We start from the raw sequence: 27,644 nt of genomic DNA on the forward strand, positions 1-27,644 counted from the left end.
AACTAAATTTCTTCATTTTGGACTCCCATTTCTCTGTATTTATCAATGGCTGGATACTTCCAAAATCACTATGGTGACCACATTTCAACTGAAGGAAATCTCAAACACACTCAGATTCTCAAGTGTGTGTACATCCGACATGCTGGAGCCCCATTATGGAAACAGCATGGCATAAATCAGGAATCAGCTGTCAGCAGTATAGTACATCACCTACATTAACAGATTTCCAAGATGTAAAAAGAATGTACTTGAATCAAAAAGATAAATAATATAAAACAACGTAACACAATGCAAGGAAGAGCACAGATACTTCAAAAAGTAACTTAAATTTGTCAAATGTAAATTCCAAGGTCAGTTAGCAGCTTTCAGATACTTTTAACCACACACGAGAAATCCATCGTCATTGCAGTTATGTGCATTTGACCCCAGTTAAGTTGAACAAAAGTGACAAGAACTGGATGAACTAACAAGTGCCTCCACCCTCAAAAAAACTCCCTTTTATTGTTAGGTTTCCATTCATGGCAGTTGTGAAGTCTTTTTCAATAAAGCAGCATGTAATAGAGACTACCACATGATCTTTACGCAAATATTGGACGTATTCATTATAGTAACAACTACATGATTTTGTCTCTCAGCCATGTGCAATATTTGTCTCTGGTGTGCAAGGAGAGTAGCCCTAGGACGTCAGCTTCGAATAGCTTGGGGGAGAAAACCTTCGTCTCAGGTACTTCAGGACGTAGAGGGGAAGACAGCTCACCAGAGTGATGACGGTGACTTTCCACAAGAACGACAAAGTCGCAATGAAGTAAACATCTGTGTAAAGAAAAGAGCACAAAGGCAATGAAGGTGGGAAGTACGTTCTGGGAAGAGGTGCAGAAAAGCAATTGAATCTACCAACACTTCTTTAACTGCCTCACCTTCTCCACATTCAAGTTGAAAGCTTATACAATACCTGGTTCCTCGCTTTTCTGCCCTTCTCTTCCATGAAAGATACAGCTTTCTGCACAGCACATTTCAGTAAGGCATGCAACTCCTCACAGGCAAGTGCTCATACATACCCCATCTGAAAGAGGGCTATCCATCTCCTGGCAGTACTAAGCTTCCTTTAAATGCACTTCTTGTCCTCTGACTCTGGGAGCTGCCCTCTGCTATTTTGCTGGTAGTCCAGCAAACGCATCTCTTGACTCAGTTATAATATCTCAGAATCTTCATAAAAATAGGTGAAGCATCATTCAAAATGGAGCTGGTATAACCATATGCAAGAGATACAGATCTAGTCCATTGGGAAGTTATCCTCATTGACTTCAGAGTTAGCAAAGACCTTTATGGAAGAGGCAGTGACATCTTGTGGTTCCCGAACGAACACTGGAACAAACCCTACAGGTTTGGTATTTGCAATTAGCTACTGGGGAAATCTGGAATTCCTCACCCTTTTTCCTTTGGCCAAGGAAAAGGACTAGCTCTGTTTCAGGCAACTAAAAAAAAGCAATAACCAAACCCACAAGAGAAGGTCCCCAATGAAGCAGATAAAATAAGGTAAGTTTTAGGAGGTAGCTCCTTCACACAGTTAAAAGATGAAAACTTTCAAACCAACAACAGAGGCTTCAATCTGTAGTCTCAAGTTCAGTTCCTATACGGAAATAAAGACCACTGTCACATATGACAGCTGATAAAGTCCTGGAGCTCTGAAAGTACAGATGAGATTCATTGAGCGGCACCCAGTCTACTGACCACCTTTATCTCCTCTAGCATTTTGCTGTGAGAAGGAACCATAAAATATCTTTCAAGTGCCTTCAAATCAAGTAGAGCTTATTCTGGTCAGAACCACTGTCATTGTAATTATTGTTGGCTTCATCAACAGCCTTTAAGCTCAATTCAGCTCTTTACAGTACTGGCACTATTCAGGTCACAAACTAACTGGTTGGAGAAAAGGCATTTAACCTTACCAATAAACTCATGTAAGAAGACCAGAGAAGCTATGTAGCAGGAGAGACTAAGCAGCTCGGCCACTATCATGAGCCAGTGCCACGTCTGGATCGTCAACGCCACCATCAGTAACTCAGTGAGAATCAAGGACGTGAAGGAAATGGCAACAATGTGGACAAATTCAGATTCAAAGAGGAGGAGTGCTCCATACATGATGATGCTACCTGCAAGGGAACGGAACATTTGGGTATTTTATTCAAACACCAGCCTAAGCTCTAAAACCCACTGCTAGGTCTTGGAAAGGCTCAAACATAGTCATGTCTTGAGACTGTTTTTCATGAAACCCAGTGATTGTAATGACAATGAATCAGTTACTATTTAGGAGACAGAACTGATGAGAAGACAGGGAAAAGTTACAGCAGAGGTGTAACTTTTATAACAGTCTATCATATTCAGAGACACATGGAGATAGGAAATTAATACACGCTATTCTGGAACTGGAGATTTCTAACACCACAAAACTCTATCCTCCCAGAAAAGCAGTTGGTCACTACTCGGAAGCTAAAAGATAGCAAATACTTCTAAAACCTACTGCATTGCTTCAGTGCCCAGATGGAAGCAAGGTGTTGAAAAGCTCAGTGGATACAAGTTAGCCTCTCTTTGCACTATTTTGGCCAAGATCTCTCCCCTTTACACTTCCCCCATAAAAGGGGTATGTATTAAAGCACTGTTAAATGATGCATTGTTTCGTGCTCCTATTCTGGCTAGCCAGGGAATGCTCACAACACGCCGCACAGCCACCTGCACAAATAACTCATGTTAGCAGCATGAGTAATCCGCACCAACATCCATCATACTAGGCTAGTTTCAAAAAGGAAAACCTGCAAGTGACTAGAGCTCGAGCCACAAAGTTCAAATCCAGCTGTGAACTTTCCAAAATTTAGGACTGCTCAAGTTTTCGGTCAGGCTCATCTCTGCTAGCAACTAGGCCAATTGTTTGGCCTGCTGTTTTCTAGTTATTTAGCACATCAGAAGTGAAGTCACTTTAACCAAATATTGTAACCAGATAGTGGTCTTAGCTCAAGAAGAAATCTTTCCCTCAATGCATCACCCTCTGGCTTTAGCTTTCCACCCCTTGTGAGTTTTCTATAAATGCCTTGGTTTTGCCATCATATTTATACAGCAGGAGAAGACTATTATCCCTGTTATAGGGTTCTACCATATTAGATTTCAGAAGACAATGCTAACAGAGCTTTTATGTTCTTGGATTCACTCCCTGCTGAGGATGGTAATATCAATTAAATTAGTACGAATTACTTGCTTATTTTGGCACATTGATTCTGACTCTTGTTGATAGAGGAGTTTTGGAAAACCAGAAATTTTGTCACAGAACGATACTGCCATTTTACCTTTATAGCTCCACATTATTTACATGTTTTCCACAATTCCCTGATTAACACTTAGAGAAAGTATTTGAGTTTGAGGTTACTTGATAAAAAAAGACAAAATTAAAGAAAAGACCTTCTTTGACATACACCCCAATTACTACATCCACTTTTGGAAAATGGATGCACTGTAATTAAGGCATTTGCTTAACTGTTTTAGCAGTCTAATTAGAGTGTATGGGATATGATCAAGAACTGGAGCTTGACTCTAGTCCTTCATTACAGATAGCTATGAAGTAACCAGAACTATTGCCACTTCTAATAGACAGGGTTTAGATAATATACACAAAGCTACAGATTCTGTATTTTGCATGCTGACCTAATAATCTGTATAAACTGTAGGTTTGAAAACCTTTTTCAAAAGAAGGGAAGAGTAACAAGCTCTACTTTACGGATGGAGCAATTAAAGCACTGAAAGGAACTTGCACAAAATTACAAAGGATGGCCCCAGTAGGAAGAGGCACGATGCTTTGAACTTCTTCATTGCTGCCTATGACAGAGTTGACTAGTTGCTGTCATTATTCAGTTTTAGATAATTTCTTCCTTTCACAACACTACCAACATTTTCTGAGGCAAAAATATATTTATTCATTATGCAAAGGATGCATTCCTAAATTCACTTCATGCCGTAATTTCCTGCAATGCAAAATATTGGATTTGCTGTACTCATTAAAACATCTAAAGGCACACACAGAAGTTGATTTCCTACCTTGATAGATGCTTATTAAGACCCATATTAAAAACGTTTTGTATGATAACGGTCGTCCCTAGGAAGTGAAAGAGAAAAAAAAAAAAAGACAAAGCTCCATTGGGGTTTTCTTTTACAAATATTCACTTTCAGATCAGCCCAGCAATTAATAAAAGAGAATTTGAAGGTGATTTGGAAAGAAAACAAAACAAATCAAGCAACTCTGAAGTACTGCCTCTTTATTCTCATTTTTCATGATGCACAAAGGAGGCCTGGGACTATGGAAGCTCACTGCTTGCACAGACTATGGAAGCTCACTGTTTGCACAGCACAGTACAATCTCATCCTTACTGCACACACGATTAATCCAATGCAAAGATGTCTCATGAGTTTAGTCACTGTACTGTGAAATATAAGATGTGTATATACACACATATATGAATATATTAATATATTTCTAGACACACACACACAAATCATCATCATATTGAAGGCAGACAGGTTTTTAAAAAAAGCATCTCCAGCCAACACAGCTATACCAGTACAAAAAAACCCTATGTTTAGACCAGGCCTAGGGATGGTTGGAGAATTAGTGGTTTATGACATAAGAGACAACATACAAGTGAAACCAGATGGAGACTTATTCAGGCTGTTGGAAAAACAGGCTTTGCTTCTGAGAGTATCTGTTTAACAGAAATCCTTGAGGGAAAGGATCTGTTGAAGACTCAGTCCACCCTTTCCTTCAATTAAGAAAGATGTTCCCAGTCTGCATAGCCCAGTTATTCAAAAAAATTTTCCAGGCGAAAAGAAAAAAAGAAAAAAGGAATCTAAGACAAGATTTACCTTCCTGATATTTCTATGGCAAATATCAAATTAAGTTTTCTTTGTCTAAGGAGAAGGACCCGACTTTCATGCTAAAACTACAAAAATGGCACAGCAACCAAACCTTTAGGTCCTTTTAGGTTCCTTTAGAGTATCTTCAAGGCAAAAATATATTCAAGAAACTGTGTGATAACCTCCTCCCTCCATCAAATGAGCATATCCCATCTCCTTTTCTGGTGCCAAATCCCCGACAATTTCTCTTTCCCCTTTATTTTGGAACAAATTGGTAACATGAAATCCTTAGAATTTCCCACAGAATGGAACTTCTATTTCCCCAGCCGTTTTTAATAAATTGCATTTCATGTAGCATTCAATAACAAACTGCCAGGAAATCTAGTTCTATCTGTTAATTCCAATTTGCCCTTAAACAAATTTTGCTTGAAAATGCATGATAAAATTCTGTATCTACTGATAATATATTAGACTGTACACATCTAAAGAGTTTCAAATGAAGACAGGGATCTTAAACCAAAACAGACAAACAAGAATCTCCCACACCTTAAGAAGATCTTTGTAGAGCTCTGGGTATAACATTGCAACTTCAGATTTAACATCCTTGTCCAGGACTAGAGAAAACACTGGAAACATGGTGTAAATTGTGGAGTACCTGGGAAGAATGTGGAAGACCAGTAAATTATCTAAGGTGTAGATCAAACAGAAATGCTAGTCTTCAGAAAGGAAATACAGTATTCTTGAAGTACCAAATGATGTACATATTACAAAAACTTGCAAATGGAATACAGCAGAGTTTTGCATGTAGGAAAAACCTGCAGGATTTACTTTTTGAATAGCTTTTGATTAGAAACACTCTGTCCTGGTTTTGGCTGGGATAAAATTAATTTTCTCCCTAGTAGCTGGTACAGAGCTGTGGGTTTGGATTTAGTATGAGAATAATGTTGATAACACACTGATGTTTTAGTTGTTGCTAAGTAGTGCTTACTCTAAGTCAAGGACTTTTCAGTTTCCCATGCTCTGCCGACGAGGAGGTGCACAAGAAGCTGGGAAGGAGCATTGCCAGGACGGCAGACCCAAACTAGCCAGAGGGATATTCCACAGCATAGTACATCATACCCAGTATATAAACTGGGGGGAGTTTGCTGGGAGGGGCTGATCACTGCATGGGGACGGGCTGGGCATAGGTCAGTGGGTGGTGAGCAATTGTACTGTGCATCACTTGTCCTTCTTGGGTTTTATTTCTCTCTCTCTCTGTTATCTCCCTTTTCATTACAATCATTATTATTATTACATTTTCTTCCAATTATTAAACTGTTCTTATCTCAACCCACAGGTTTTACCTTTTTCTGATTCTTCTCCCCATCCCATGCAGAGAGGGGAGCGAGCAAGCAGCTGTGTGGTGCTTAGTCGTTGGCTGGGGTTAAACCACGACAACTCATACACAGATTATTGGTTCAAGTATTGCAACTGGTGTTACAGGGTTATTAATGGAGCCAAGGACAGACCTGTCCCCACCCTAAAGTTTGCTCTACAGCTCAAGCTTGATCCTGTTTGTATCAGAGGAAAATGGAGATGAACCTGCAGTTTGTTTTTAAATTATGTACTGAAAAGTCTATAAAGTCATGGGATTAAAAGTGTAATCCCAGTACATTTTAGACAGGAACCAATTCCTCTGGTTGAAGAGGTTGGGTTGTCCCTCCCTTCTGACACTGTCAGGAGCTGGGCACCGGCTCTCACAGCTGTGCAGGCACCAGAGCATAACGACTGTCCCTCTGCTTTTTACTAGGATCAAAGGGACAGTTCCTGGAGGATGGCTTGTTTCTCATGTTCTGAATGTGACAAACTGTCCTTTTGGAAAGGTTTCTGGAAGTGTCTGCACTGCCTTGGTGGCTTTGCTCAGTGCAGAGGAGCAGAAAGGGGCCAAGGATCACATCCATCTTCTGAAGCAGTGTTGTGAAACATGCAGAGTCAAGATGTGTGTGCCTTGCATGTTAATTAGCCCAAGTTTATTCATTATGCACAGGTTTTCCACATTATTAGTAAAAAGTGAGCTCTTACCCAATGATGAGAAAGCCTTGGTAGAGAGGAACTGAAGCAAAGTAAAACACTGATGAGAAAACGGCCTAGAAAAGAAAAGAAATAAGCTTTTCAGGCATTAAGATACTGCAGTAAAAGTAACAGCTTAAAAATATACTCTGTTCAAACTGGAACGTACTTGCAGTGGGTTCTCCAAATTCCTGAAATGAAGACAGAATAATGTAATATCAACCCTTTTTATTCCTATGCAAACCTTGGATGAAAGCTATGTTTAGTACCAAACACTGGAGAGCTGGACTTGGAAAAACTCTTTGTAACGTAATTCCACAGAAAAGAACATAAAGAGTTTCCTCCAAAGCCCACTGGTTTGATCAAAGCCATCCACATGTTGTGAAGGACAGGTGCATACTTATTTATGCCTGGATGATGCCTTCACAATGTAAAAAGAGTGAACGCTTGCTAATACAAACTCCAAAGAGCTCAAGATTAATTTTTCCTTTTTTTTTTTTTTTGTCAGAAGTAACGGGTTTGTTTTCTGTTCTTGTCTTTAGCTGCAGAGTAAGCTAGACTGTCCTGAGTCTGAACCTTTTGTCCCTATGCATCCCTCTCTGACGTGTTTATTCGAAAAAGAGGAGAGGGCAGAACCAGCCTTCTCAAAAATATCTCATATTTTACTCAAAAAACACATAGTATTTTTAAGGAATACATCAGTACACTATAGCGTGGAAATGCAACTTTCAAAGAGTAACCTCTGTCCTTAACGATAACTTTCACTCAAGTCACCACAGCTAAGAATGGAATTTGGCTCATGAACTCTTAAAAGCTCTTTCAACTCTCCCTGCCAATTGGCAATTGCATTTTTGTTACACTGAGGCTCTGCACACATGAGCAACGTAAATTTTGTAAATACCACATCTGTTCCTAAGGTTCCCTTTGAAATGGAGAGGAATAGACTGCCTCCACGTTGCTGCAGCAAGGCGTGAAGTACTTGGGAAGGTTAATACGTGCCTCAGCAGCCTTTGCAGCACAGCTCCTGCAAATGCTCCACAGCACACCAGACCAAGCTTTCGGTAACCTTATCAGGGTCTGAGCCAAGCTCTCCTCAGTTGCTTAAGTAAGGCCTTCAAATAGTGAGACCAAAGCTAGAACACACCTGAAAATAAGTATACTTAACTCAGGAGAAGCCTTGAGAGTATTGCTCTGCTTCAGATTTTCAGTATTTCCTAGCATTACTAAGTGACAGCGATGACATGCTGTATCAAAAGCAAAGTTTTCTGAGGTAGAATATTGTTTGTCCGATTTTGGAGAAGCTGCTGATGTTTGTCTAATACCAGGAACTTTCTTACGTGTTTTCATATCAAAGTAACAACCTCAAGTTCCAACCCATGAAAATTTTCAGGAGAAGAAACAGTTGCATCCAAAATGAAACACAGAACCTTTACTTTTTGCTTTGGCTTTTTCACCTCTCCATTGGAAAAAACCCTCATGATACTCCATTTACCTGCATTGTACTGATGCACAGGCTCCGGTGGATTACAAACTGACTGAGAGCTGCAGACCGTTTGTAACTGTTCCTTCCATGCACCATTAGTAAACGACCCAGATGTTTAAACTGAGTGATAGAGAAGTCAGCTGCAAGTGATGCCTGTTTTCCTTCCTGTGTACAACAGCAAGTAAAAGCACTGTGAGATCACTTCATTATTGGAAATAAGGAAATATCATATTATTATTTAGTTATCACTGACAGAATTTCCAAGAAAATTCGCAATACATTAGAGGTGGGGGAGAGTATTACCTCAACACTTCTGCCTTCCACCGTGGCTTTTAAGCAAAGAGCAAAAATATGAGGAGAATTCCCATTTGAACCCTGGCCTCCAATTCTAAGCAACCCTCTGGATTATGATTCACAACATGCATGTTAACGTGACACTCATATCGAGTCAGTTTTGAACACAAATTTTCAGTCTCAAAAGTTCACTCAATTTTTATGTTTTGGCTCACTGCAAGCAGAGTCTTTCCACTGCAGCCAAATCCAGTCTTGTCACTCCAAGCAGCTCTGCTGCAGGAACCAGAGCTATAACCCAGAGTTTGCTTTCTAAACTAACATAAAGAGTTTTTAATTGTACCTGTAGGGTATATGTTATCAGAGTAACTTTAACTCCAGCATTTGGAGCATCTACACGTGATTAAAAACCCCCAAACTAACCACAATGGTCCAAATTCAGAGAATCTGCCAAGAACCAAATAATGAACTTGAACTCTGTTAAACAGTAGCCTCCTTTACAGCTAAATTATTTTTCACAACAAGGCTATTGGTCTGATGATTATTCTTGTGGAAGCTTCTCACTTTTTAGCACAAGTTTCAGAGGATTTATTTAAGAGTTGCTTGTGAACTAGCTCCTGAATTGCCATAGCAAGTCTTATTAAACACGAGGTAATCTCACCTTTCCTTCCACTCCAACACCACAGTCAGCCTCCTGAATCATGCTGACATCATTCCCTCCATCACCTACAGGTCAGAGCACAGATAAACTACAATGGTAGTTAAGCAACAAGGGCAATTTGCAACCCCACCAAAGGCATCCGCACCAGACTTAGAAGAAACATTTAACCCTATCAACAAAAGCAGGATTTTAAATAGAAGTCATGAGTTTAAATTCTTAAGAGGTTTTCACTTGTTTTTAATCAACCCACAGGTCACTGATCACTTTATCTGACTTGCAGGTGTACCATTATACCTACAATGCTGAAATAAAGCTCACGGATTAACAATGGCACTTTACCTGGTCAAGTTCAAGTTCTGTTTTGCAAAGATACCACCCCAAATATTTAAGAGTAGCTCGTCACTGAAGTTTCCACATGCAAAATTTCACCCTCTTAATCATCCCACAAAAACACTGTTCCCTAACTCAGCATTTTCAGGTGTTATGAGACAACACAGGACTGTTCACTCGAAAGAAGAAATAGTAAAGACGACATCCTATGTGGTCACTCCTCCCTAACTAGTCCCTTACCTACTGCACAGGTGAGTTTGCCGGTCCTTTCCTGGAGCAATCGCACAATCTGGGCCTTCTGCGTTGGAGCGCATCTGCAGCACACGACGGCAGGGCACTGGCAAGCCAGCTCCATGAACTCATACTCATAGTATTTCAGACACACCTAATTTACAGAGATCAGAAGCGTACCGATGTTTGTGCTATGAAAGTTTCTTTTTTAAAAAAAAATTTGAATTCAGCCACAGCGTTTTGGGGCTGTTCCTGAACAGTCTGAGGCGTTTGGAGCCTACCTCCAGCGAGTCACCAGAAATAACAAGAGCACAGTCGTGTTTCCGTCGGAAGGCGTTCAGCTCTAGATGGGCTTCTCCACGGTTAGTCACCTAGGGGAAAAGATGGCAACTGAGGAAGGGTTTGCTTCATTGGGGTGAAAAAACAAACAAGTCTCAGAGCGAGCAAAAGTAATACGGTCAGGCAGCACACTTGAGTTATTCAGAGCACAGAGTCAGACAAACAAAAACTCTGGGGATAGAAAGCTGAGTCAAAAGAATAAAAATATTCTGGGTCTACTTCGAGAAAACAGTTGGGATCTCAGCAACCCTCCTGTCCCAGAATTTGGGGTCTCAAACAAGCCTTCAGGGGTACGTGGGTGTTACTCACTAGTCTGAATATATGGATGTCCTGTGTCCGTGTCACCAAATGTGCATTCTTGGCTGTACACGTGGCTGTCTCTAACTTATCCCCTGTCAGCATCCACACCTAAAATCCAAATATTTAATGTATTAAATACAAAACTTAACAACCACGTCTGCAGGACTTCTAGAAGTACCACCTGCCAGTTCAGGCATATAAAAGGACTGTTAGAATACATACACAAATTATTCTTCTAAAAAAGACCTATTTTAAAACATACAAGAAAATTCTCACAGATGAAAGCAAGCAAAGCTTTTAAAGAGGCTGAAACACAAAAGAAGTTACAAACTATGTATAACATTTTTCCCACCTGCAATATTTCAAGATTCTGCTGATAAACGCAGAAAATGCAAGCTAAAGAATGTGTATGCGTGTGTTAATGTGTCCCACCCCAGCTATTTCTTGTACACTGAAATAAGCAGGCCCTGCTGCAGAAAGATCCCTCATGGCCCTGCCTGAAATGTGGATGATGCAACTGGGGTTAGCTCACTGCTGATGTGTGCGTCTGGAACAGACTAAGTTGGTTGGGTTTTTTTGCATGATTTTTTTTTTTTTTTAAATATACACTGCTCTTTTTATTTTGTGCTGGTGAGGGAGGGCATTAGAAAGCAATGTCAGCAGCAACACTCAGCAGCAATACCCTCTTATAATCTGGCAGGGAATTCCCTCAACAGTGTAAATCTATCAGAGTTTGTTTTGTTTCTTCCACCGGTGTTTTTGTTCGTTCAAGACACCACCCAAGAATATTTAAGAAAACTTTAAAGAAGAAAACCAAACCAAAACACTCAAAGATTCACTTATTTTTTTAATAATCTGAGGTTGGAAAGAGATTTGATCTTAACAAGATGGTCCCTGTAATGAATTACAAGACTGCCTTCACTCTTTATTTACTTCTTGCATGCAATACCCTAACGAACACACCATTGCAAGGAGCGCTCAGAAGTGCCGCACTCGCTATGTGACAACACAGTCCACACCCTGACACTGACTCCAGCCAAGGTGAAGAGAAAAAATGAAACCGCTTTGGAATAACTGGCCGGGACTGTGCCGCAGGGGGAGAACGCCACAATGCTGCTAAGGAGCTCTGTCTGATGCTGTTCATCTCGCTTCTCTGCAGAAGCCCTTGCTGTTTACAGAGATGGCTCCAAACAGAAAGCACTTCTGGAAGCTTGTAGCAAGCCTTGAATTCTACTTCCTACCTAAATCCCAAACACAGAGCCCTGCTTTGGATTCACAGCATGGCTCCAGCTTTTTGCTCACTTTGCTACTTAAAGCAAAGAAACCACAGCCAGAACCTTTTACCTACTTTTCTCACCCAAATCTGAATGTTTAGTCCTTTTTTTAGTTATTTTTTTTTTTCTTTTGCAAATTCAGGATCTGTCTGACAAGTTTTCAGAGTGAAAAACTAAGCAGGCATCACACCGCTTCCCTCACCGCTGAGTACAGCTCAGGCCATAGGTGTTCGAGTCTTAGATGCCAGAGCCCAGAAAGCTGGAAAAAAAACAGTCCAGTCCCTGATTCTCTTGGCTCAGACCCCCTCTAGTGGATACTGAAAACCCGGCTACTCACAGCTTCACCCCGGCACGGCAGTTCGTGCCCCAGGGACCAAGGACATCCAAACCGCTCTCTTTCATGCAACTCTCTGAAAGAAACAATTGCCCCAAAGTCTGCTGTAGCTCCCCTCCTGCCTACACACTCCGCTTCTCTGCAGGAGGAGCCAGGGTATAGGGGAAGAAATGCACAAAAGGTGACATGCGTTCATGTGTTTAGTTAACATTTACTACTTCCAGTATGTTCTGTTCCCAAAGTGATGTTTAAAATGCATCGGCCAGCCCCACTGTTTCCACTCGCAAAGGGCACCTGGTGAAATGTTTACCTTGACAGGACCCCTCAAATGGTCTTAATGCACTGTCTGTAGGACAGTGCCACGCACTCCAGAGGGTCTAAGTGTTCCTACTAGGAGTAACATTAGGTTAGGCAGACCTTAATGCCAGCATTTCTCAGCGTCTCCAGAGTGGGTCTGACATCCGTCTGCAGCTGATCCTCCACGCCGGTGAGACACAGCAGCTCCATCTCCATCTCCAGGCTCTCGATGACTGTGGCTACCTTCAGGGAACGGTCGTGCACGCTTAGCTTCGCCTGGACGTAGCGTGCCTGAGGACAGAGCAGACACAGCCAAGTCGCTCACACAGCCAGCCTGCATTTTTGTGGAACGCAGGTTTAACCAGCATGAGGGTTAACCAGTTAATCTCCCTCTGTTAACCATCATTCAGGGATATCACCTGTAATGCCTGGCGAACACGAGGTGCATGTTACCGAATAAGGCGGAAACTATTTCAGGAAGTTTTTGTTGTTTTGTCCCTGTCCTGTTCCAGCTGGGCAGCACGGTGCACAGCATGTCCTTGTGCACACAAATGCACAACAGCTGCTGAAGTGACACCTGCAGAAAGCCTGGAAGCGACTCCCTCGCACCACAAGTCTGACCACGGTTTCTGCAGCTAACACATCTACAAATGATGGCAAAGCGTTTCCACTGTCTCATCTCTGCGTTTAACGAAACAGTTCTCCTTCACATTTTGCCTGCCTGGGGTAAGTAAATTAGTGCTGTGTGTAGAGATCCATCTAACAAATCCCACGCACGAAGCCTGCGTTTCCACGAAGCCCGGCTGGGTTATATTCTGGTTGTTTGTAGTCTCCCTGGATGTTGGAATGCAACAATGAGAATTAAAAGCCAACATCAAAAGCCATCTCTCCACACAAACACAACTGTCTAACAAATGATGACTATTTGCAGAATTTATAACCACAAAAGATTATTAGGCAGGATTGAGGAACTGTTTTGGAGGGTCCTGGCTGGGATCCAGTTTCATACATATCACTTAAAAAGCAACTTTGATTAAAAGAACAGCAAGACATCGAAGAATGATAATTCTAGCAGAAGGAGTAGGAAGATGAGAGGCGGCATTATCACAGGAGGTCTGTGAGAATCACTTCAGTGATTGTTTGTTTAAAAACAAAGAAAAAAAACAAATAAAAACTTACTTCAAAGTCTTGATACTGCTCTTCCGTCAGAGACTTTTTGGCTACGACAAGAACCCTGAGGCCTTCCCGAGCCATGTTACCACACTGGAAAGAAGCATCACATTGTAAACCATAAAGTGCATCTCAAGTAAGATGATTTATGCACAGCATTGCAGAGATGGCAATGTAAGATAGCAGGTTAAGAAAATAACCGTCGCGTTTGAGCAACCCCAGTGAATCCGTAACATCTGATAAAGTGCATGATAAACCCGAGAGGGAAAAAAGGAGATCTGCAATGGTTTGTAATCTATCCCAGTAATCAGAAACAAAAATGTCCTCTCTGTTATACCAGTGTGGCAAAAACAACCCCATTGATTTCATTTTCTTTGTCTCCAAGTAAAAGGACACGAGCCTTTGATTTGTAGACTTCTCCTCTTTGGCCATAAACTCTTTAAAATAAGACCAAGGTAGTATTACTTCTTTGAACATCAGGGTTTGAGGATGGGGAGAATCAGTAACCAAAGCTACTGCTATGAACTCTATGCCAACATTATTAGTAACCTGACAAACCCAGTACAAAGCTGCCAAATGTAGTTTTGAAATTAGACCTTTCAGTCTAAAATAAATCCAAACACAGGATCAAGCCCATGACAAATCTGGTGATCTTGAGTGGCAACCAGTTTTGAGCAAAATCCATCTTATTTACAGGACTTGTTCTGCACTAAATATGTTGAACTCGCCACCTGACTTCCTTGCTACTGCATATGTACTTGGCTGAAGACTAATCCAATGAATTGCCAAGATCAGCGACCTTCTGGTTCACAGATGTTTTAGCAGTTACATCCCCTCTGCCACACTGACAAGCTTTGTCATGCGTTGCCCTGGAAGAAGAAAAGCACTTGCATGAGAAACCCTCCGTACGTAGGAAAGACAGTCCTGTACCTCCTCTTCCAGCCAGTCGTTGTACTGCACAATCCCAGCCATCACCACATCAGCCCCCTTCATATAGAAGGTGATCTCTCCTGTTGATTCATCCTGCGATAAGAAACAGAAGAGACTAAGTTGGGCTGTTATTAGCGTATTTGGAGTGGCCTCAGCATGCTAAGTGATGAGTTTGCTGCACAACAGTAACAAAAATGTCTGCACTGGGTCAGGCTGAAGATTCATCTGGCTCAGAATCTTGTCTTGGGGCCAAGAGGAGATGCCTATTCAATTGCAACTCAGTTACTCGCAGCAGGATTAGACAAGGATGATCAGCTTTTTAATCAGCAACACTGCATCTCCATGCAGACACCTCTCAATCCCAACTGTGTGTGCCTTTTGAAAAACCTCAAGCCCTCGCCTTGAAAACTTATTTCATACTTATGTGAAACAATAAAACAGATGCAGAAGCTTAACAGAGTAAAAATCATTCTAATTTACCCCCTCTGCTACGTTATATGGCTTAAGCATAATTAAAGTTTATGCTTGCCACAGAAAGGTTAGATTGCTGCCTGCCTTATCTGATACAAGTAATTTGTAGGCTGCAAGGAAAGTATATTTACATTACCACAAATTAAAAAATCCCTTCTAACCAGGCAGATACCTAAGGAGGTCACAGCTATTAGTATTACAAGCTAATGGAAACCCTGGCAATTTCCTCAAAGGAGACAAAACAATGAGTAAGGAACAAACTGCTCTGTAAACCAAGATAGCCACCAGGGATAGGAAGAAAATAAACTTAACACGCAAAACCAAAAAGCCCAGGAAGGTCTGGAAATAGACAGCTATGAACGAAGGGGGAAAAGTACTTTAGAAAAAAAAGAAATTAAAGAAAAACACAGTGGATGCTTTTTCATTCTCACACTATTTAACACACGTGTCAGTCTGTTCCGCCATTACAGAAACTAGTGGTGAAGGTTCTCACACATGAAGAGTTTCAGTCGGTAGGTAAAAGCCTGATGTCCTGTGCCACTGGCAAAACAGAGTTTACATCCCCAGCAAAAAAAAGAAAAAGAGTAGCACCTGATGTGGATACTAAAAACACAAAGAAGAGAAATAAGTGTCTTCGCTATGGAAATTAAGAAGTAGCCAAAGATAATGAAGCTCCTTTACTGAACATTTTTGCCAAGCTCATAGAGATATTCACAAGGAAGATTCTAATAATTAAGCTTAAGCATGATTTTTAATGTCCTGAAGTGTCCAGCCTTCATAAACCGATACCAACATACCCCACATCCCCAAAGCAAAATGCGTGTCACGCTACCAAAAAAACTAGAATCTGCTTAAATAAAACACACTTTTGGCAGTAGCCAAAGGTAAACCTTTATCTATTAAATTATTTGATTAAAAAGTGTCTAACAACATCTCTGTAGGAAACTGAATAAAGACTCCACTTCCCGTGCTACAGAACTGGCTTAAGATAGTTTAGATTTTTTGTCCAATATAAATACTGTATCAGCTATCTCCTTGCATTAGTCATTTCCTCTCACCGAGTTCAATAGGAGGTTAGTGTGTTCTCATATTATGGTAAGATCACACTATAAATCTACACAGAGATTTGCCAGTTACATTGTTTTGGAGAGGCATCTTTTTCCACCGTGGTCTGATTCTGGCCACAGTTCAAAGGGCTCTTTCAATTCCAGATATGACAATAGCCCTATCTTTGCTTTACAACAAAGATCATTCCACATGGGTAAGGGGAAAAAAAAAAAAAAAAACACACACAGAAAAAGAAGAATGGAAAACATTGTGGTCAAACAGACAGGCCTTCTTTCAAGAAGAAGAAAAGTCAGTAAACAGTACAGTGAAGAGTGGCTGCTTTGGTAGAAGGTGACTTCTTAGAACTGAAATAATCAGCTACAGAAATGACAGTTGATCACAAGTAAACAAGCAGATATTGCAAAAATATCCCAAACAAGGCAACATCTGCTACTTGTTTTCAATATTAACTACTACTTTATTTACTAAAAGTTATGTGTTGAAAGAGATCTTTTTATAGGAGCCAGTGCGGACAGGACCAGCAGGGGAGACGGGTGTCTCTGCCAAGGACTGCAGTAACGGCATTACTGGGCTGGACGCATGAATCCCTTGCTGAAACTCTATACCCACATTGTACAGGAAGCCTGGCTAGACAATCGCAATGGCTCCCACTAGCCAAAAAAATTGCAGTTTACAAGGACGGGCAATATCTGTATAGTTGGGCAGAAAATATTACCATTTGAATTCTACTCACTACAATCCTGAGTGCAGTTTCATTCTGCAGTTTCTCCCTCCGTCCCCTCCCCTCCCGCTCACTGTGTCTGATGCCTTCTGGATACTTCACGCTACTTTCCCTCCCCTTATTTCTGTTTTTAAACAAGCAGCAGAGTTTTAGAAGATCCACTGAAGAGGTAAACACCTTGCAAGTCATGGATCAAAACGAAATGGAGTACCTACACAAGCATACATGCATGTTTAACAAAAGAAAATCTTACTTGACAACTACCTATTTATAAATGCTTCTTTTTTTCTTTCTTTTTTTTTTTTTCTTTAAATGAAATTGAAAACCCTGCTTGAAGACAGTATTTGGAGTATACGGGAAGGTGCCAAAATAATACCCAGGCAGCCAGCAACTGCTGCTCAAACCCTACTTCTGCATAGGGCACACAGGGAGCTGATTTTAGTGGCTTAGCAGCAGCTCAATGGCTGCAAAATAAAGACACCAAGTAACACGCACAACAGAGGGGCCAATGCTTCTATAAACAGTATTTACAGTCAGGATTGGGCCTGATGTTGCTCCCACTGATCACAAATGGGAGTTTTGCTGGTTTTGGCAGCAGTAGTATTCTAAATACAGAAATGCAAAATAGAAACCTTTTTCTTCCTAATGGGGGAGAATGTAGATAATAGATAATTTAAGAGGAATAAGCTTCATATCTAAGAGAGGGGGAAAAAAAAAGAGGACTGTCTTCCAATTAGATGAGAAAATTTCAGGGCATTCAATCCACTGCTGAGCATATAAACACAACTTAATGAAGCATACCCTGGCTTCAATGGTTAGCCCACTTCTTACACTTTTGACAAAACAGCATCTCATCAAAAGTTTGCAGGTAGAGTAAGCAATGAGGAGGGAGGTTGTTCAGTCCTCCCTCTTTTATTGCTAATATTTTTATTCTAGGTCTTGAAAAGGTTGCGTGAATTCTCCATATAATTTTCATCATAAAAATAATTAATCTGAAGAATTTACACTTGCTGTATTTCAACAGATATGCACTATACTTGTTGCAACTATCCCATGCAGCCCGACACATTCATGGGAACGCTGAGGTCTGTGTATCTAGGATTCACAGATTTAACACACTGATTACTTTGTACAAGCTCAGCCTATCAGCCTACTTCAACTAACATTCCTGCCTTTGGGCATGTTTAATATTCCAAAGCCTGGAACAATCCGAAATAAAAATTTGTTCCCCCTACACCATACTGCGGTGTGTGATCCACAACTCAAAAGCAGTTCCTGGAGAAACAGGAGATCCAGGTCTGAAATACTCAGGTAGGGTAACACAAATACAGCCATTTGCATGAGCTTTAATGTTTTTTCAGTCTGCATTAAACACAGCTTGTCCTTCACAAGTTTGCAAAAATAATTATATGCATATATAACAGTTCCATCTTTATCACCAAATCTCTTGGTAACAGGAATACTGAAGTTCTCCATAACAGTTGTTGTTGAATACAACCACTGCACTGCTCCATTTTACACCATCTTATCATGGTGCTGTTTCTGACAGGGGCTGTGCTCTTCCAGGGGTCCAGAGAAGTTAAGATGTGTGAAGCTACCAAACATCAGTCAATAAAGCAGACCAAATTAATCTACTATCGATGAGGCCCAGGTGTACAATATTGATCCCAACTGCTTCTAACTAAAAGCAAAAGCTACTCCTCTTATTGTAGTAACTAAAAATACATGAGGCAGAAGATATTTTTACACTCTATTTCCAGATACCCCAAAACAAGCATGCAGCAACCCAGTTTTGCCACAAAGTAAATGGGACACACACACACAAAAAAAAACCCCAAACCAAACAAACTTACCTATTCTTCCCACCCTAAATAACAAAGCTGCAGGTCCCATGAAATGATACAACAAATCATATCCTGCCCTGGATTATAGGTTTCATATTCATGTTTTAGATTCCTGGTACCAATTATCTGTCTGCACTGTCAGTAAAAAATAACAAAGATATTTTAATTATCTCCAAAAGAAATATTCTGACTGCTTCACCTTGTTTTCTTCACAGGCAAATGGAAGTGCCTTACCATAGCTGGGTTTCTCTATCTTACTAACATTGATTCTCTAGCACTATCTTGAAAACTAAAGATGATAATGGTAACAACCGATCTCAAATGTTTTTAACACCCACACCTTCTTCTTTTTCAGGTAATTTTTTTCTGAGAGTTCGATCTTATACTGTATTTGTATATAAAACCAGAAAGTCATGTGTACAATTTCAGCTGGGCACGTATTTAGCGTGCGCAGTGCCTGCTGCTGCTGATAAAGGTACTTGCACAAATGCACTCTTTTACCTTAACTCAGCTATTTTCAAACCCTGCTCGTGACATCATGTTCTCAGCATGGCTGCAGGCTCTATTAAACAGCTCAGAAAAAAAAAGAAAAACCTCCATAGTTCCCTGCAGCTACAAGCGCTTCCTCCTGCAGTGCTGTACTTCCATGGGGTCTGAGAGGACTTTCGATGCCTGGCAGAGATCTGGGGAGCACTTCCGCAAAACCACTAACAAATCCTAAAGTAATTTGTTGTGGCATTGGTCCAGGATCCCCTCCCTCCTTCCCACTTGCTGCCACCTCCATCACCCACTGTTGCACCACCACAGCTGCTTTGGAGATGCAGTGTAAGCTGGAACCGTGAACCTGCTCGGGTTCCTGGTCCTGGCTGACCCTGATGAGGGGAAAGCACTTGTGACCTGGGTCGAGTCAGAGCCCCAGTCCATCGTATAGCCCCCCGCCCCCAGCTCTGCCAGCATGACTGCGGCATGCACATGACAGGAAGGGCAGGAGCTTTTGGACAGATGAAGACAACCCCAGGGCCACAGAGTGAAGCTTCAAAGCTATCTCAAGCTTTCCTAAGATACTGCCTCCTCCCTTGGAGAGAACAGTCTTGCCCCTACTGAGCTCCTCTTCCTCCTCACTGTGTCAGCCACTGTGGGAGGGGACACAGAATTTGGGTCCCAGGGGTAACAGAGTAACTGTGACCATTTCTTTTGCTGACAGTGCTGATTCAAGATTTCCTGAAACAACAGCCTTACCTGAGACTTAACATGGCATCTGCTGATTATCAAAGCTGCTGAGCCTTGGTTCAGCACACACAGCCAAAACACTCAGATTTTAGCGCTCTCTGTCCCACCAGTCCCAATGTCTCCTTCCACCTCGCACGCCTGTGGCAGAAATCCTCTCCCAACATTTTGCAGTGTCCCCAGGGCCCTTGGTTTCACAGCCGGAGGGAAATGCTCAAGCTCCCTCTTCCTTCCCAGCATCATCCCGGAGGCCCTGTTGCACCACTGAGGAGTTACCTCCACAGCTGGTGGCAATGCCAGCTGCCAGCTGGGCTGGACACCCACCCCCAACCCGATGCTACCCTTCACGATGTGCGCACAAAACTACACAGGGAGCTGTATGGCTGAAGCCCACCCCACAGTACATGACAAATTAAAAATGTGAGCAGGAAGGAGAAGCTGGAAGAAGTTGGAGCTGCAGAGGACATATCCCCACCCCACCAACCCCAAGTGCCTGAAGCTTGGGCTCCTTCATTATTTTGAGCAAGGGACCAGAGATCAATAAACTAAAGAAGTCCCAGGGCACTACAGCACTTACCACCAAATATGGCCAAGGAAAAAGGATGTATCACTAAAACCCAGCAATGAGATGCTATTAGCTCAAAACAGAGAACCCGCTTACAGCCTGAGGTAGAAGAGACTGCAAAAATCAGCCAGGAAGAACAGCACAGCTGAGAGCAAACGTTTTATATGTTTCACATCCCGTTAGCAGGAGATTGATAAAGACATGAGAGCTTACCCGAACGATTATCCCCATGCGCTTGCTCTCGTAAGTGAAGGGGAAGATCTGGAGGATGGTGAAGTTCAGGATGTGGCCACCCGGTGTCCTCAGCTGCACGGAGGACTGGTCTCTGCCCACCAGCGTTAAGCCCACGCTCTCGGTCCACTGTACCAGGGCCACCTGAGAGGAGAAGGCCATGGTGAGGGCGGCCAGCCCATGCCAGACCTCCTCCGAGGAGCACCAGAGGGGAAGGGATAGCAGGTGGGGGCTGCAAAGAAGTTCATTAGTCATTAACGGTGCTATGGATTGGATCCGTTCATAGACACAGGTGCTCCTATATGGCTCTTTCTAGTGGGCTTTTCCTGAAGTTAGAAGCTTACTAACAGTATTTTGGGGGTTTGGGCAGCCCAGCTCCTGTCTGATTGAGCTGCCAGGCTGTCCCAGACTCCCAGAAGGAGGTGGTCGGCTCCCTGCCTTCGACTGCCACATCCTGAAGGACAACCCTTCAGCAAGGGCAGGCACAAGTACCCTCTGCCCCCAGGCCTGGGGTGCCCAAACCTCTGCTTGGGCACATCAGGTAAATCTCTTTACAAACACTTTTTGAATGTGCTATTTACCAGCTTGCTGTTTATGAACTCAAGAATTCAAAACAATGCACTCACCCTGGATTTACAATATCAAAGCCAGAAAACACTAATGCAGAGACCATTAAAAATTCATATTAAAAAAAAAGGCAAACAAATGAGCTCTGTGTTATAGTCTATCTGTTTGGTAGTAACAGCTCATCAACAACTTTCAACCTCTGTACTGATCAGCAAGACAGCTGAAGGCTGGCTCAGATACTTCTTCACAGAGAACCCTTTCCCCTCAAACATTTAAAAAAAAAACCCAAAAACCAAAAACCCACACCAAAAAAAACCAGAAAACAAAAAACCCAAAACAAATCCCAGATTTTTCAAGGCACACACCAGAACTCATTTAATTGAACTTAGGTGGGTATCATTTTGATTGCAGCTTCTAGTATTTAAGGACCTACAACACTGAGTTCTTTACAAGCTTCCACTAGATTACAACTAGAGTCATGACAGAAGACCAAAGCCTTTATTTTGCTTCCCTGACAATCCCCACCTCAGCTGACACAGCCATCTAAGACTGAGCATGCTGAGACACAGGGGTTTAACTCTAGAAGCTGTCTTGGCAGTAACGGATGGGAGCAGCAGCTGACATGAGCCCATATACCCCTGGCCTCCAGAAAGGATCAAGGGATACTTTCTCCAAACTGACATGAAATACTGGAAGTATTTTGCAGAGACATTTTCAAAGGCATGAGAGTGCTGGGCACACGGTTGCTGCTGACTTGAACGTTAATTATCTGTTGTACCTTTCAGGTTCTGCCTTTACTGCCTTCAGTGACCACAAATACCTTAGACAATAATGGAATTTATTTTGGGAAATCACATACATGAGATACAGATAAAAATGGAACCTACAAATACTTGCATTGAGTCAAAATTTCACTAGATGAATTGATACAACTCGGTCTAATTGGAGAATCTTTTGTGAACTCAGCTCCCTTTTATCCACAATTAGGCTTAAACAATAACCTAAAATAAACTTTTCCTTTCATAAATTAGTCTTAAATCACCAGATTAAAAAAATTAGTTGAGGTGGCTTTGCCTTAAAAGACCTTTAAACCAATTTGACTTAATATTTGATTTAATAGTAGCAAGTTCTTGCAGGTCTTTTCACAAAGATGACAACAAATCAAAGGCTCTTTCCAGCTTATCTTTTTCAAAAGTTTCTTCAAGCCATCCTTGGTGCATTAAAGTGTGCAGTTGGATAATCCTCCTAACAGTCTCCCAGAGCAGAGATGGAGCTTGGGTTTCTAATATTCTGGTTAATAAGTAATTATCGAGAATTCTTCACAGTGTGATGTTTGGTGTGCGCAGCCCTGGCTGTTGATTTGCCCATGCTGGTAAGCTGCAAATGTCTGGAGATATAAATTTCTGCTCCTAGCTCAGCCCATTAAAAGCATCTCCTTTGTTACTTTCTTTCACAGATACCTCCTTCCCTGCCAGTGTCCCATTTAAACCCTATGTCAGGAAGCATTTAAACCTCCAGAAAGAAAAGCCTTGCGCAGAGGAACAAATGAATGAGCAGCACGTCAGAGGTGCTATGTCACGCACATGACACACTTCAAACTAACTGCATTGCATTGTGCAACACCGGTCATTTTGGACAGCCCTGAGACCACAAAAAGGTACATCAACGGAAGGGGAAGAATAATAAAAGAAAATCCCTTTTTCCATGCTGGTCCCAAGCAGGCTTAGGTCCAGTCAGCCCTTAATGGCCCTCCAGGTGAAACCGCATTCAGCACTGGAGGGGAAGTGGGGCTGACCCCTTTGAACATGCCACTTCCCAGCCTCTATAGTACTTAATGAATAATTACTCAGAGACAGTGATATAATTTTGAAGTGTTCCTACCAGATGTACTAAAAGCATTGAACTTACCATCCCCATTCAATAGGCAATACAATGGCTCGGCCTCTGGGAAGTGGCACGGCACCAGCGGACAACATCAACAGCAACAAAAGTGTTGATGTGCTCTTCTGGCAGGGTCTGGGCACCCCGGGATGGGACAGGGAGCATGTTCCCAGCTCAGGGCAAGACAGAAGGGGTTTACTCTGCGCCATGCAAACAGGTAACTACAGGTGCTCTCAGTCACAAGGAAAAGATAAGAAACATTCAAGATGCAAAAATATCTTTACAGCTTAAACTGAGGAGATTTAAAAGCAGGTTTGAAATCCCTCAAACATCTCAAGAGAGCCCATGCTCAGTCATGAGGGGAAATCAATAAAGTCCCTGACTGCACTCCAAGATTTTGCAGCTCTGTCCAGGCCAAGTCAGATACAGATCTGAGCATTGCAAAGTAGAGCAGCTACAGCAGCTCGGCACACTATCGCCCAAACTTTCCTCTTTCCGACAATTAAATTACCCACGCCATCAGTGAAGTGGGTATCAACTAATAAATTTCATTCTAAAGAGACAAATTGATCCTCCTGTGCCATGACTTGCTCTACAAACTTCCCATTTAGGGCTGCCCAGACAGACAGACAACAGGCAGAAACCAATTGATTGGTGCACCCTTTCATGTCCTGGCAGCTGTAGCGGGTTGTCAGGGTTAAAGACTGTTTGCCCAGGAATCCCAGGCACTCTTATCTCTGATCAGATTATATCTATTTCATTTCCCCTGTTAGTTACTGTATGGCTACAACTGACAACTGGCCTGCAGAGCCCCAAGGCTGTAACCGATATCTGAATAAAGATACTTCAAGACTTCTAAATGGCAGTGTGCACAGGAAACAAATTTAGGAAATCCTGCTTTCTGTTACAGGAAACGAATCCTATGCCAACTGGTAGAAATTACCCTTGCTGTTAAAGTAAAGAGAATACAAGTTTTTGTACTCATTTCATAAACTGACCTTCCCTGCCATGGCAATATTTTATTGATATAGGATTTCAAAGGCTGGCTTTAACAGGAGTCCAAAGCCATTCCCCTACAGGGAATGTTATTTAACAGCATCACTCTCTTCTCAAGGACTCGACTTGTGCTGATCCTGTGTTTTCTACCATCTAGTATGACATACACAGAGCATGTCTAAACAATATTTGTATATCTAAGACCTACAGACAAGACTTCCTCAGTGCAGCAAAGCATATCCAATTTCTGAACTCGCTGTAATTCTCTACTTAAAGCACCACAAGAAAGGAAAAAATATTTTAAACAATAATCTTGGAAAGATTAGTTATCATGCTACAGTAAAACAAACAAAGAATAATCCCTTGGGTATTTGAGACAAATTGCTACATAAATATTTTAAAGACAGAACAGTATAAAGCAAAAAAGGAAGAGAAAAATCACTGACTTCACTATATAACACAGTATATATGTAAATAAACAGAGGATCTGTGCAAAAAATAGCCAGTAAATGCTTTAGGGAAAAAACCCAAAAACTTAAATGCAGATCATAAAAATTACCATCTGGAAATCATTCAGAACTCATTTCAGTCCAAAGGCAGTTGCCTTCTGTAAGCTGTCTTTACAGGGGACAGCAACATATTAGAGGAGAAAAGCAGGTAAGCAAAACACTGACCTAGATTATGTGGTGGGAGAGGACACACATGCAACCGCTCACCAGCTCCAAAGCCAGGGAGGAGTAAGTGCTTGTTGTCACTGTAGGTACATCAACCGAGGAGGAAGGGGTGTTGGGAAGCAAAGATCCAGCTTTTGTACAGTACAGACAAGAACACATTATACGAAATGAATTAACTGCCTACTTTGGAAGAAAAACACTATAGGGAATATTTTGAATGTACATGAAACGTGGAAACTAACTCTGTGTGCCAGTCTTTCAGTAATACAGGCAACAATCTCAAAATCCTCACATAGCTGGGCTTTTAACGAATAAATTTATTTCTATGCAAACAATTTCTCACCTCTAACAATGAGGAAAGACAGTTTCTCTCCTGATGTCAAAGGTGAAAAGGTTATTATCAGAGGCAAATCTGTTTTATTTGGGGCAATAAATGGAAGAACTTCGAATGTAGTCACATGGGTGATATGATCCCATAAGAATCCTACTGACAGTATGAGAAGTTTCAGTCTCTCTCAATGGCACAGAGCAAGTGTAATTGTACAAATTAACAGAAAACAAATTGTTCTACCTTGGTTGCACTAAAGAAAATGTATCCAAGAAGCATAACCAATACATGAAACCATATTTTATTCCTCCTGTCTTCGTCGCAGAAGGAAACAACACTCTAATTAGGTTTTCCAAATTTTGCAGAGGGTGGCAAAGAGCACTTTGGTCTTAAGTCCTGTATTGAACCTGATGTCTCAAGTGTTCAGTAAAAGTCTCCAGCGAGTCTCTGGAGACCTGTAAAGTCTCTCTCTGCTGTATCACCCTGCATAGCCCTGGCTGGACTGGGTGCCAGCAGAGAACTAGCAGGGCACAGCTTTGCTTCAGGACAAAACTCTTGTGCACTTCACTCACTCCACAGAATTAACTCAGGCTCTGGGTCTGTCCCATCAGCACATGAAGGGATGTGTCCTGGCTTAGCAGTGCTACCCAGAGTGATTTACAACTTTTCACTTAGTCTGGAAGTTTGAACACCTTGCAGATCAGGAACAAGCTGACTTGTGGGAGTGATCTAACCTCCTTCCACAAGTTGTCCCCCTCCCAAACCAGCCAAGATTGCCTACAATTTACCCAACATGGTCAAACAGACTCATGGCATTGAACTGCAAAATTGAACTGGACAAAAGGTGCAGAAACAATAGCAAAACTGCACAACGCAGAGGCTGATACAACAGCCAGACACTAGTCACCATGTAGCTCTGTAGCTTCAGGCAGAGGTGCAGATTTGGCTGAAGTGTATCAGCTGAGAGGGCACTTACGGTCATGGCTTATCCGTGCAATAAACGCATTAAAATATTATCCCCTTCACTAGACTGGAGTACTTTCACCAAATAATTTTTTTTTCCAGCAACAAGCAAGGTCGTATTTATATTTTTATATACCCAAATGGATACTGACCTCATCAGGACTGGAAGCCTGGTACACCCTGCAGGAGTCCTCGTAGTGTCTCTCAGCTTCAGCCTGGTCCGTCACCCCGTTGGACTCATACACTGGTGTCACGTTGTGGCACAGCGCGATCGCCTTCACCGCCTCATGCACTCGGCTGCTCATGGTTTTACGGACCTTGGTGGCTAAGGTAAGGCCCTTCACAGCAGGTGGGTCCTGAGATTGCTTATAAAAAAGGAAAGCAGAATAAAGTCTTAAATCTTTTTTTTTTCCCTGCAATAAATTAAGTTTTTACTTCAGTGAAGACCATATATGTAGCAGCTGTGCAGACTCTTGTGTCCCCAGGAATGAGACATGCTCTTCATACACCTTAACTCAGACCACCACTGGAACACACCCCAGCGTAATGCAACTTCTTTACCATTGTTACTGGTGGAGTAAAGTGCTCCAAAAGATTTACCTAAGTTTTTGGAAGAGTACACTGAGAAAAAGATCCTTTGTTGCAGATCCACTGAACACTGGTTGGTCAAAGACCAAAGTCAGAAGACCCAGTGAAACTACTTTTTGCTCCACAAAAGACCAGTGGCTTTGAAAATTTAGAGTCAATTGGGTTTCACGTGCAAGAGAATATAATTGCCAAAAACAGAAAACAGATGACTCGTACAGACCTAGAAAATCTTAATTACATTCATTTAATTTTTAATACTATTTTTAGTATCAGAATGGGAGTCTTCAGATAATTGCACAATTACTAAATTATCCTGGTTGAAGAAGGGACACACAGTGATCCAGTTTCCTGCTCTGTTAACCTTTAGTGTCAAGAGGACAAAAATTTCACTTCCAGGTCAAAGGCCACAACATGGTAAAAATAAGAGCAAAGAATAAGAACTACAGTTCAACATGAATCATTGCCAACAAATGCTTCTCATTATAAGGAGCCTCACTTGGTAATTATAGACGTTTTATGAGACACATATCCTTTACCAGTGTAATTCCACATGCTATTTTCCACGCTCCAGTAATTAGGACACATACAATCTTCAAATTTAATATTTCTGCTCATCAGCACTGTTGCAACAGGCTTTAACGAGATCAAACAACAGCAAACCCTCAGCTGAAGTGCATTTGGATTGACATAAAGCGCTAGTCACATACTGGACTGGTCAGTCACCCAAATGTTCTTGAGAAATACTGAATACTTTGGCAAATAATTAACTAGTAGTCAAGTTTTTTTCTGGAGATTGCATACAAGAGGAGGGCAAATAATTTGAAGTCTGTTTTTTGTTGGTTTTTGTTTGTTTTCAAGTACAGTTTATTCATTTAAGGGTCTCAACACCAAGTGAAGAACCAGATGCTAAGAAGGCTGTGAAAGCAGAGGAGGGAAAG

At 41.7% G+C, this 27,644-nt stretch overlaps 1 protein-coding gene across 1 annotated transcript in view; it reads right to left on the minus strand.

The window, feature by feature from the left end:
• Positions 1-676: 676 nt before the first annotated feature.
• Positions 677-27,644, minus strand: part of ATP9A (ATPase, class II, type 9A) — a gene marked incomplete at its 5' end in the record, with an annotated part of 54,125 nt that continues 27,157 nt past the window's right edge. The window contains 15 exons of the mRNA XM_009707532.1: positions 677-813; positions 1,947-2,150; positions 4,081-4,138; positions 5,440-5,548; positions 6,955-7,019; positions 8,435-8,590; positions 9,378-9,442; positions 9,948-10,092; positions 10,220-10,309; positions 10,587-10,685; positions 12,603-12,773; positions 13,662-13,745; positions 14,583-14,675; positions 20,692-20,853; positions 26,271-26,483. Coding sequence (XP_009705834.1) covers positions 677-813; positions 1,947-2,150; positions 4,081-4,138; positions 5,440-5,548; positions 6,955-7,019; positions 8,435-8,590; positions 9,378-9,442; positions 9,948-10,092; positions 10,220-10,309; positions 10,587-10,685; positions 12,603-12,773; positions 13,662-13,745; positions 14,583-14,675; positions 20,692-20,853; positions 26,271-26,483 — 1,851 coding nt within the window. The remainder of the gene's footprint in view (positions 814-1,946; positions 2,151-4,080; positions 4,139-5,439; positions 5,549-6,954; positions 7,020-8,434; positions 8,591-9,377; positions 9,443-9,947; positions 10,093-10,219; positions 10,310-10,586; positions 10,686-12,602; positions 12,774-13,661; positions 13,746-14,582; positions 14,676-20,691; positions 20,854-26,270; positions 26,484-27,644) is intronic.

The sequence above is a fragment of the Cariama cristata genome, unplaced genomic scaffold (genome assembly GCF_000690535.1).
Source record: "Cariama cristata isolate BGI_N322 unplaced genomic scaffold, ASM69053v1 scaffold15509, whole genome shotgun sequence".
Classification (NCBI taxonomy): Eukaryota; Metazoa; Chordata; class Aves; order Cariamiformes; family Cariamidae; genus Cariama; species Cariama cristata.